At 40.9% G+C, this 12,505-nt stretch overlaps 1 protein-coding gene across 2 annotated transcripts in view; it reads left to right on the forward strand.

Moving 5' to 3' along the window:
• The window catches only part of LHFPL3 (LHFPL tetraspan subfamily member 3), a 236,452-nt gene that overhangs the window by 147,724 nt on the left and 76,223 nt on the right, over positions 1-12,505 (forward strand). For both annotated transcript variants that reach the window (XM_042816365.1, XM_042816364.1), the window contains exon 2: positions 11,289-11,525. In XM_042816365.1, the coding sequence (XP_042672299.1) occupies positions 11,289-11,525 (237 nt within the window). The remainder of the gene's footprint in view (positions 1-11,288; positions 11,526-12,505) is intronic.

The raw sequence follows: 12,505 nt of genomic DNA on the forward strand, positions 1-12,505 counted from the left end.
CACAGTTACTACAATTCCAGTTAAACTCCCATTTCTTTTGGCTCTTTCCCTAGATCCAGCTGGCAGAGCCAGATTTCTCCCTTGGAAACACTGCACCTTCTGGCTCATCTTTCTTGATGAGCTGCTGAACAGCATGCACCTCTAGGCTTTCTCAGGCCTCCTCAAGCTTTGTATCCAGGTTTTCAGGCAGCTCGTGCCATTCTCATCGGGACTGTCAGATATGCCTCACATTGCCACCTTGCCTCACATCATCTCAGTCTTTGCAATGTCTGAACAGACATCTTAATTTTGAAGACATAAATCACCAGCAGTGATATATTAATAGGCATATATCAGAGATTTTAAATGGAGAAAGACCTAGTTTCTTTTACTTCTGGGCATCAGTACTGAAAATCAGCACCAGTCTGCTTTTTTGCTGTGCTGGAAATAGTAAGGACTGCTTCATATCAAGGCACTGTAGCACTAGAACAATACGCATGCTGAACTGGATGTTTAAAAAGTTATTAGAGCTTGATATTATAAACCCAGGCAGAACTTGAAACCACACATGCATGCACACAAGGATTTGCTGGGAATCAGATTGGTTAGTTTTGCTGCATAGTGCAAATCTTTGGGTTAACTGGCAAGAATGAAAAATAAAGGCACAAAAATATGCCTCTGTTTAAGTAAAAGAAAAGTTCCATAATTAAACCTTGCACTTAAGAGCTGATAGAGAAATCTAGATTACCAGAGTACCAGGCAAGGAAAGCTGCAGTTACAGATTTCTATGAATATAATGTCTCCTATTTATTTCCACGCAATAGATAGAGTATAATAGCATGGATAGACAAATTTTTAGCTACAAAACATTGCTTTTCAACACAGTGGCCACCATTAGCTATGCATTTTTGTCAGCAGTGAACAGAAGTATGCATGCAACACTTGTAAAATCTGCACCAGTGGAGATGACCCACTGTTTCACAGCTGTGATGTTGTTGCTGCTAGGAGAATGCTGCCCACACAGTCCATCTTTCGTCAGCATAAGGAGATGGAAGTCAGAAGGCACCAAATCCCAACTGTACTGTGGGTGTGGTAGGACTATCCAGCCAAGATTTTCAATGTGCTCCACAGTCTTCAAACTGATATCAGGCCTGGTTTTATCGTGTTGCAAGAGAAAGGTAGTCTTCTTTTCTGGCCTGACTCTGGAAGTTTAAGCCTTCAGCTTAGTCAGTGTCACAACACAGAGATCAGAGGGGATGTTTTGTCCAAGTTCCAGCAAATCCAGAAGGATCACCCTTTTCCTATTCCAAAAGGCAGTGCACATCACTGCAATTTTTTCCACATGAAGAAATTCAGTGACACATTTCAGGGGCTTCATGCACCCTTTTATATCAGACACCATTTTTCAGACTACCATTCTGCTGCCATCTGTTGCATGGCAACAAAATGTAATGGAATACTGGTTGGAAGGTTCAACCTCTAGTGCCGCCACCAACATCTGCTTCTGACATTGTGGGTCAACATAATAAAAGAGGAGGCATTACTTTCAGAGCAGACCTCATAGTAAAATATTCACACCGTAAATTCAGACATTTTTCAGATATGTTAAATTTACTCAGCTCTGGCTTTTCAAAAGCAATTTGGGAGGTTCAGCAATGTCATAGGCTTGGCCCTGAAAGGTAAAAGGACACTCTTGCTTTACTAGGAAAAAGGCAAGAGAGGAAAACATGGCTCCTCCAGGGCTCTCTCCCACTACCTAGAGCTCATGTACTCAGCAGGACAGACATTGCTGCCCTGAGACCTCTGCTGCTGCTGGCTTCACTGAAATGTCAGCTCTTGAAAGGCATGAAGGTGTCATTGCCAAATGTCAGCTTTAATGAAGAAGCAGTGCAGCTGAGTGGTCTCAGGGCCTATTGTCCATTTCTCTTCTCTCCCGAGCAAAGCTGTTAGGAGATCAGGCAGAGCTGTAGCAGAGATAAGTGAAGAATAGCACATGACAAGCTGTGCAGTCATAAAGACGTATACATGTGCCTCAGGGACAGTGGAAGGCACTAAACAAAGTCGATGCCTTCATCATCTGTTAGAGTTTGTCTTGCATCTGTGCCAGTCCATTTGCAGTATCGGCTAGCACTGCTTTGGCAATCAGATTGTAATGGCTTTAGTTAAACCTTAACATTCAAATCTCAAGAACAAGGCTGCCTTCTGCCACTTCCACTTCTCTCTCTTCAGATGGATCTGTCTTCACATACCAAGTTACTTTGCTGAAGGCCTTCAGCCTTGCATTACCTGCAGCACGAATTTGCTTCAGTACTGTGTCCCATTTTTTCTGAAAACCACACAATACTGAGTTGCAGGTGTGGGTCCGCATCCCCTAAGGAAACAGGGAGCAGGTGCAGACTGGCTTTGGGAAGGCTGCTGATCTTAAGAGAGGAATTAGAACGGTTTCGAGCTGAACCTTCCATAAAGAGTGACTAGAGTCCTGCTGGGCAGATCTCCACTCTGGTAGAACACACTACAGGGATCCTTCGGCCTCATCAAAATGAGTGTACACTGAGTAGGTGTTAATATTTGGAGGATGAGCCAGCATCTCAGAAAGAATGAGTGCAGCTCCTGCTTGACAAGAAAAGTATGGCATATGGCCAGCTGCTGGTGACTTCTAGCAAAACTTCAGCATTTTACAAAAGAAAAGAGGGAAAACCTTCCCTTTTCTCCCCTATAGCACTCAGTTATTTCTTTTTTCTTTGCTCTTGTACATCACATTTTTTCACTTGCCTTCTATTTACTTCCTCAGAAACTTCACTCTGTACACAGGGAGCACCCAGCCCAAAGTAAAGGCAAAGGAAATGTGACAGCTGTGCCCACAGACAGTTTGGATGCTCATAAATGGTAGATTTAAAACATTTTTCTTTTCATTTCAGCATTAGATCACACTTCCCTGTCATGATGCATTATATTCTGGGAATCGTAGGTGTGCTTTTGGCAAAGAAAGCAGCAGTGCCCATGGGCTCACATCTCAGCTTACTGCAGAGGATCCTTGCCAGAGGCTATTTATCTCAACCACCAATAACCAACTCCTTGAATCTCTTGACCAGCTTCCACTGGAGAGCTTTCTCCGGCTGGCCATTAACCAAGAGCAGGTGCAAGAGGCTCAGCGCATCTCAGAAAAGTTTTTTCTCCTTTCTTTCCTTTTATTTCATTTCCTCTCACAAGTGTTTCCATTGTTCATGTTTCCTTCACTGCATGAGAGCCAGGAAAGTGGAGGCTGCACAACAATTGGTGGGACTCTTAGCAGTTGCTTTGAAGTTGCTCACTCAGCTGTTGGCCATCGACCTCATTGTTCCTTGAGGCGGATGGGTGACTTAACCTGTTTTCCAGTCATGACCATCAAATCCCCTTAAGTGGTCATGTAAGTGAAACTGGGAACACAAGCAGGATGTCATACCAGATGTTTCTCAGGAGCAGCAGTCTGTGTGGGCTGATTCCTTAATGCATTACTAATATGCTGCTGTGTGTTCTGTGTGAAAGACAAGGAACTCCTGAAGTTGAGGGTTGCATGAGTAACAGCATGAGGGAAACTTGCTGGTTGTGAACTCGCTAGTTGTGCAGAGCTGGATTCATGCAGGAGGGAAAAAAGGCAGCAAAAGTCTTTGCTAACTGCAATACAGGACAAGATTTATCCATGCAGAGAGTTTTGCTCAACTTACTGTCAAGGAAAATAAATCTCAAGCTTTGCAGCAAAATGGCCATTGCACTCAAACCTGGAGCTTGCCTTCAGTGCAGGTGCTGTCTGCACCACCAGAACCCAGATTTCTGGTAACTGAAAATACCTGGCATAAGACTGAGGCATGTAGACCATGATGTTCTTGCAGTTATCATACAGGTCCAAGGTAGCTGAGTTTAGCCTCACAGAGAAACACTAATTTTTTTGTTAATATACTGATCTAACTCCATTTTTAATGACTATTTGAAAGCATCATCTTGGACAACTTAAAACTTCTTGGCCTGACTATAGCTACAGAGAGTGTATGCCAAAACCTCTCCCCTGACTATTGAAAACTGCCTTCTACTTTACAGCCTTAATGTATTCCTGGACGCTTTATATCCATTTGTTCAGGTGCCAAGACTGCCCTTCCAGTTAAACAGCTCTTCCCCCTCTCTGGAATCCATTCTCTGATGTTTGTGCAGTGTAATCATAAAGTCCTTCAGTGCACCAGCACTGCATGGCATTTCTATGCAACAATACATGGGATTTGATGATCTGTTCCTTCAGTTTGAGCACTTTGTTATCAGCTTAGTTTTGCTATGGACTTGGAGGCAGGAGTTTCCATTTCTGAATGCTCATGTCCATCAGCTGTCAGAGTATTGCCTTCCTGTTGTCTTTCTCTTCATTAAAAATGAGGTAAAAGATTAATTCCTACTCCCAGCCTCTGTCCATTTCTGCTTCACTTTTACTTTTGGCTGTGACAATTTAATTTAAGACTATTTTATGGTGTTTCAACTTCTCTTAAAATATTTAGCATAGCTTACTTCTGGCAAGTTACCAGGGCTGCTCCAAAAGTAATGCTTTCTATTTTATTTTGTTGGCCCACAACATCAGAGACAGATGGTAGTGGTACCAAAACCAAGTTTAAAATAGCTTCACTATTTCAATGAGCAACTTGTGAATAAATGAAGGAATATTAGTTGTGTAAATATCAAGCTATGTCTAGCCTATGCCATTCTAAATACCACTTATTCTCCCGTCTGTCTGCTGCAGCCCACACATATTTACATTGAGTTCATTCATTAATTAAAGTGAACACAATTCAGTATGGTCTGGTTTGATATGGTTTGGCTAAAGACCAAGTTTTACAGAGTGAAGTTAACATTATATTAGAAGGCTGTGACACTCCACCATGACACTATTCAAAATAAACACTTTTAATAGTAAATCTTACAGGTAATGCCAATCTAAAACTGCACAGATGGCTGTGATCTAACAACAACAAATCAGAAAAAAACAATTACTAGATCTTAGGGCTGTTGAACACCATCAGAGGCAACAAGGCATAAGCGTAACTTTTGGCACATGCCCTCCTATCTATAATACCTCCCACACCTGCTGCACTGTAAAGGAGTATTTTTATCATTTATATTCTATAATTTCATTATATCTATTTGTCACCAGTTAGTCATCTACCTGTGCTATAGCTGTTAGCAATTCATTGTGACATTTCTAGGGAATTTTTGCCCACATGATGATTAGCCCTGTATCTGTTAATAGCTCCAGCTTCCATATATGTTCTGGAAAGCATACTATAAATGCCTGTTCCATGTAAATGTGATTGGAAGACCAGAATTGTGGTTCTTCATACGGAGTCAGTAGGATACAACTTCTGAGTCAACTGCCATACAGACATAAAACCTCAGGTACATTATCTTTATGTTCAACCTAAGATAGCTGTTATATTAACTAAATTATTCATAGATGTGCATTAATCTCAAAGCTTAATTATCATACCTAATGATCAAAATTTAGAATCCCATGATTACACAGCCCGTTTTTGAACTTCTGTTTGTAATATCAAAGAAATCTCTATCCATACATGAATCTAACACTTGAGGTCTAAAACAGCCCTCCTTGATAGAGTAAAATTTCTCTTACTGTTCATCTTCCAAGTGATCTTAATTGAAGGAGATTGCACTGTCTTTGCTGTTCCTTTTTACATATTCACTGCTTAACACATTCCTCACATCTGATATGACCTTTCCAATTATTTCCACCTTTCTGATCAACTCTCACTCTTTAGTGCCTGTCTTTGGGGATGGCTGTTGCTCAAACATATTTCAGTTATCCAGCTTCTCATCTTGCAGTACTTGATCAAATTCTTCCATTTTGTTATACAAGAGTAAGAAGCAAGCATAAAAATATCTTTCAGCTATCTGTCAACTCAGCCAGGTCATGGCAAGTCCTCCCTCCCTGTCTGTGGCACCTATTTCACTGCTGTTTTCCATAATATCATTTTGTTTCTCTTTGCTGTTCAGTCACTGAATATACAGTGGTGTTTTTTTATTTCATTCTTCTGAGTATTAAAATCAGCAGAAAGAATTCATATCTCTTGATCTTCTGATCAGATTTGGCATCAAAATTATTGTCCTAAGTCAAGTGGCCGTAAAGTGATGAGTCTTTTATATTACCATACAAATATAGAATCCTCTTCTTCCCTTTGATACTGTCTGTAAATAATCTCAATCCTGTGGAGCTGTTCAAGCTTTTCTATATTAGCAAATAAGATGAAACAAAATAAAAGAATCAGTGGACTAAAGCTGTTAGTGCTGAAGCTTCAGTTTATGCCATAATAGCATCTTACTTCAGATTAGAATTAGTCTGGTCTCCTGGAATTAAAGTCTCCTTTATACATGTGGTTTCTGAAGGAATATTAAAATATTCTCAATTTTTATTCTATATACTCAAATCTTTGCTCCTTCACCCAGGGGACCATCCTTGGACCCCTTTAGGAAGGTCTCCTTTTGTCCATGTCATTTAAATTATGTCGATATTCTGGAGCAGCTTCCTTCTCTAACATGAAAACCTAGGGCAGAGAAGAGCAAACGCTTTTACTGTTGAACTCTCTGAAAACATTGACCTTATCCTGAATTTCATGTCAGTTGCTTACTGACTGTGTCATTCTGAACAGTGACCATGAGGTTAGCAGCCCCATATAAGAACCACCAAACTGCCCTGCTGCCAGAGGAAGAACTTCCAGTCTGCTCATGGCACCAATTAACAGTCCATGTCATCTCCATGGGGATCCAGATGGCACCTCTCTGAAGAATGTCCACAGTCCCAATAAATGTTCTTCACTGGCGTCCTCACCTTTCATTACATTCCATCAAACCAGCATGACTGGGAAACAATTTATTCAATTTATTGAAGTTTGATGAGCAATTATGTTTGTAAATATCATTTAGAAAAAAATTTGAAAAGAAAAAATTTTCAGTTTTTGGAAGCATGGAGGCTCTTTCATATGTGGGTATAGAAATAAAATGTTTAGGTTGGCTAGTGTAATTCCAATACCAGGGCTTGCTTTATGCTTTTATCAGGAAATCTGTCATCTTCATACTCTACATACAAGCAAATTGGGTCTGTTGTCAGGAAAAGAATGAATATGAGAGAGGAGTGTGCCAGCAGGAATCTCTTAGCACTGATTTCCTGTGTAACAGTCAGCTTTTTTATAAATAGAACCTCATTCCATGCAATAATATAATATTAATCTGTCACCGTCTTTGGCACAACAACAGGATCATGAACTGCTTGCTTGCTAATTGCCATTTGAGCTCATACACAGAGCACAGGCTGTGATAATATTAGCTTGGTCAGAGTCACAAGTATGCCATTGCCAGAAACAGTTCAGGGTCTGTTTCCAATCTCTGAAAATGTCATATCTGCATCATTACATCCCAGGAGGTAAAATTCTGGACTCTCCCACTTAATATGAATGCTTTCACTTGTCACTCAGACCTGTAAAGGAAAACCCATGTTAGGGGTTCACATGGGAAAAAAGCTGTTACCAAGAGTAATAAATGTTCATCAGGCACGCTTGCATAGTATTTAGCTTTTTTTTTTTTTTTAATTGAAAAGTTTCACCAGCCTTCAATACACAGGTGAAACAATTTGTTAGTACACACCTTGTAAGAGAATTAGAGAAAGGACTGGGGGAGGTCTGGGGCCATTGCTACAAAGGTACTAGTCCTGCAAATAGCTTTCTCAAGTGAAAACAAGGTGGATATTATTCTTGTAAGTTTTACAATTGCCCAAATAGTTCTCAACAGTGCCAGTGACACTAATCAGTCTGTTATCAGTTTCTCCCTGCTGCTTCTCATCCAAGCCCTGATTAGCTGCAGAGCCACTACAGAGGTCTGTCAACAGGATGGGGAAGGAGGTGCTGCTGGAATGCATCCACCTTGCACACAGACGTCCATCTTCAACAAATACAGATTTAATTTTTTCCTTATTTGAATCAAAAAGCCTGTAAGAGTCAATGATTTAAGTCTTTTCATTCAGTAGGCAAGCTTTCCAAATCTGAAAGTTTCTGAATGTATTTGAAGTGGGGAACAGTTAGAACTGCAGTAGTGCATCCTTTTGCCTTTTTCACATTTCTATTTTGGTCGTGTTGTCATTGGATCAGTGGAATTTCAGACAAAGTAAGATATGGGACCTGTGTTTGTGTTATAAAATCATCTCATAGCAGTGTAACTGCAATTGCAACATCAAATGGTTTTCATTTCTCAAATTTTTATAAAGCTGAAAGTAATTTCCTTCTAGAGAAAATCTTCTAATCCTCCTTTGAAGGATTAAAATGAAAAAAAATGTCTTGCAATACAAAGTAGATCTGTAGGTGGATTTCATACCTGTCTTTTTGCTCTTGTAGCTGATAGATGAATTATTACCTGCTTCATATTATTGAGCAAGTCCATATTCTTAAGGGATTCAGTGCAAAATGTTCCCTCAGCAAGTGAAGACTTGAGGTTAACCTCTCTATGTGAGGTATGACTCCTGCATCTCAAGTACAGACCAAGCAGTCACCTAGTATAAGCACCTAAACTGTATAGGCAAAGAAGAAAATAATATCCTCTCATTGATGTCTCCCTTCATGCAAAGGGATCCAGTCCAAACACTGTTCACCTACATTTCTTATTGCCAAGAGAAAACCAACTTCAACCAACAGAATGAATACAGGAAATTTAGAGAGTATATCAACATGCACAGGAACTGCAGTGAGGAAAGATGAGTTGTTGGAAACCTAAGGAACTGAGCTGGGAGGCTGCATACTGACTTCCTGAGATTGGGGCCCATATTTTTAATTGTGTAAGTGGAAATGAACAAAGTTGAATTACTTTTAGGAAGTGCTAAGAATGTATGTCTGATGTGGCATGTAATTACAAAAAAAAGAGATGTCAGTAATTCTTAATCATTCTAACATGATTAACAGAAAAAATCCCATGATCTATCTGTCATTAACTGAGCACCGAGCTGCTTTGCATTCTGAAGACAATTAATAAAAATTGTTGCTGCTCCATAGTAAATATTTTTCTGCAGTTACGCGGGTAAATGCAGGCCTCTTTATGAATGTCAGAAGTCTGAAAATTTTATGAATCATTTCAAAGAAGTTCCCCACAATGGGAAGTAATTCCTATGTGTTGACTGCAAGAAATCATCTCTTTGGAATTATGCATAGCCAGCTTAAGAAAGAAAATTATTGCACTGTTTGTCTCAGAAAGCTTTGGAAGGTCTTATGAAATCGTGTTAATGAGTTAATGCAAGGCAATAGGCAGCTTACAATTTGTCTAACCTGCATATGCTGAGTAAATCAGTCCCTACCTAATTGTCCTTGTTCCTATGCCTAATTGTCCTTGAAATTATAATGAGGTGCTATATTTTCATAAGTGTACTATACACAGGTTTTATCCTACATCAGATGCTTTCTACAGATGTTCTTTTGAGACTTTTTCTACAGCAGTTGTGTAGCTATAACAGCCTTTTTTTGCAGTTCTGCAGGTGGCTGAGCACTGGCACAGTTTTCTGATGGCTGTGGATCTCCTCCTTGGAGATCTCCAGAAGCCACCAGGCCGTGGCCATGGGCACCGTGCTCTGGCTGTCCCTGCTGGGGCAGCGGTTGGGCAGAGGGACACAGAGGGCACTGCCAGCCGCAGCCGCTCTGAGATTCTGTTACAGTATTTCATCACACCATACAGTGCAGATGTATTTTTGCTTTGAGGGTGTGAGAGGTGTGTGAAATGACTGCCTATTCTTGTTCCCTAAACCACAGCAGCCATGCGTTGTACAACCCACTTGTGTAATCTATGGTTTTCAGACATGGGGGCTGGTTCAACAACTATTCAAAAGGTCAAAAGACACAATGTGCTATTTTCTATTAGCCTATGTATCTGCAAGTGTGTGCCACGTTAACAAATGTGTACATATGTGTGCATGCAACAATGACGCACAGCACAACAGTGTAACGATAAGACTTACAAAAGATGGTTTAGGACCCATCATATCTCATCAGCCATACTAAGGAAGCGGGATGTATTTGTGCACCATTCGAGTGCATTACACTGTTAGGAAATGTGGCTCCCTTGTGCTAGAAGGAAACCGGGTTTTATGTTCAGAAAACACTGAGGCAGGGGCTGTGACATGCTCCAGAGCCCACTGGGGCTGTGCATGAGGTCTGTTGCCCAAAGTGGGACTGGGCAGAGGAGGCCCTGCTAGCCCAGCCCTAACCTTGGCACCAGCCAGGCAAGGGATGTCCCAGCAGCTGCTGGCCAGCAGGCAATAGCAGCACTGCTTCAGGAGCTCATTGTTTCTGAATAAAACAAGCCCATCATGCCATTTTGTCTGCTCTGCAACAGCCACCTTGGCCCCCAGCAGGGCAGTTCCCCCAGGAACCAAGGATGAAAGCAAATTTCTGCGTTTTAAAAATTAAGGTCAGCTGTTTAGTGGTCACCCAGGCTGAAAAAAGAGTACCTGGTCACACATCCTTTGCTCCCGTCCCCTGCATGGTTCAGTTGACCCTACCAAAGTGGCTGGTATTTGATGTCAGCCAGCTTTCCACGAGGGCAGAAGCTTCTTATATTTTTTCTCGGTGTTAAAAGGATCAGCACTTTTTCATGTTCAAGATGTCATGTGTTGATTCCTCAGGTAAGCCAGTTCAGAAGTTGGCAGCAATGTTGACAGCTTATTTTTCCTTGCAGAACAATGTCATTACTTGTGTTTTTGAGGAGTGCAAACCTTATGAATAAAACATATTTCAGTTAAAATGGTACTGCCAACTTACCAAAAAAGTAAAATATAAATAAAAACCTTACTGTAGCCTACGTGTATTACAAGGTCTTAGATGGCCTGGAATGAGAGGTAGGATTTCTACTCTATTATTCTCTGTCTTGTTTGCCTGACCATTTGGTGGTAATCCAGTGTTTTCTTTGAATATTCAGCTTAAGAATCATTTTCATTTTTGTTTTGCGTGAGCCTTTTATAGCAAAAAAAAATCAGTCTCACAGCAAAAAGGTGATTGTGCTGGTACAAAATTTGGCTAGGGATTTGGGATGTAATGTTTTTTTTAAGCAAGGCGACGAGTTGGTGTTATATCATAGGGCTTTACACTAAATACTTAATCACAGCATATAATTGTGTGACTTGTTTTTAAGTAAGCTAGCTTTGAAGCTCAGGATGAAAAAGTGTGTTGCTTTAATGATAACTGTGAGGTTCTCATCAAAATGAAGTTTGGTCTCATTATCCCATTGTTCTCCTTTTCTTTTTTTTCTCCAAGCTGCCTGTCTCGTCCTGGGTTGTATGATTTTTCCTGATGGCTGGGATTCAGATGAGGTAAAACGGATGTGTGGTGAAAAGACAGACAAGTACACGCTGGGGGCTTGTTCAGTCCGCTGGGCTTATATCCTGGCTATTATTGGAATCTTGGATGCCCTGATCCTCTCATTTCTGGCATTTGTGCTTGGCAACAGACAAGACAGCTTGCTAGCAGAGGAGCTCAAGTTGGAAAACAAAGGTAGGACTGCTTTAGAAACACTACTGTTGGGTGGCCTCAAGAGTAACTGCTTTAAAAAAATTGTCTGCTTTATTTTGTTTTATACATAAAAATTAGCATGCTGGCTTACTTCCTAATTTTCTGGGAAAGAGGAAATGCAAGGGGCAGATGATGTTTTACTTTTCAGCCTCCAAAATCCAAGAAAGTGTGAAATTGCCATAACTTCTGCATTATGTGTGACTTATCCTTAATGAGCTGTGGATTGGACATATTTGCGTTTCCCACTTGTACATTGTTTTGTTAGCATTTAAATTCCACAGTCTCCATCTTTTTCTATATCCTATGCAAGACTTGTTCATTTGGCTCCCTTAGGATTCTGCATTGTAACATGAATGGCTGCAATATGGCATTACACTGTATACGTTAGCACGGCAGACGGGGAGGAGGGAGTGCTTGGCTCGGGAGATTTGCAGTGAACTAGTACTGTTTGTACTGGAGGGCACTAGTGGGTTTACCGCAAGGATCAGACCCAGGACTGAAAAAGAAACTTGGTTCTTGTTGATTGTATTGCTTTCAGTTAGCAAGCTGGGCTGATTTCTGCAGTCTCATCCCCTCGTACACCTCAGCACCCACAGCTGTGTATCTGATGTGGCAGACACCACAGAGGGCACATCCCTGCCTTCTCCTTTTAATGGACTTGTTGTCCTTGAATCTGTCTAATCCCTCCTGAATCTGCTGAGACTGTCAGCTCCCACAACACTACATGGCCACCAGTTCCCAAAGCTCACTACTGACTGCTAAAGAAGTACTTCTGTTTTCAATTGATTCCCGATTAATTTAATCAGGTTTCCCCTAGGCCCAGCAGGGCAGGATTCTGCATTCAACTCATCTACCACCTTTGCAATTTTGTCGGTTGCTCAAATAATAGCAGAGATATTAGAAGCCCTTCAGTACTGAATTGGAAATCAAAAGCTGTTTGGCAGCCTGTGTTGTACAAAAAT

Source organism: Centrocercus urophasianus, unplaced genomic scaffold (assembly GCF_019232065.1).
Source record: "Centrocercus urophasianus isolate 14NV4802_14NV808 unplaced genomic scaffold, USGS_Curo_1.0 seq_15, whole genome shotgun sequence".
NCBI lineage: Eukaryota > Metazoa > Chordata > Aves > Galliformes > Phasianidae > Centrocercus > Centrocercus urophasianus.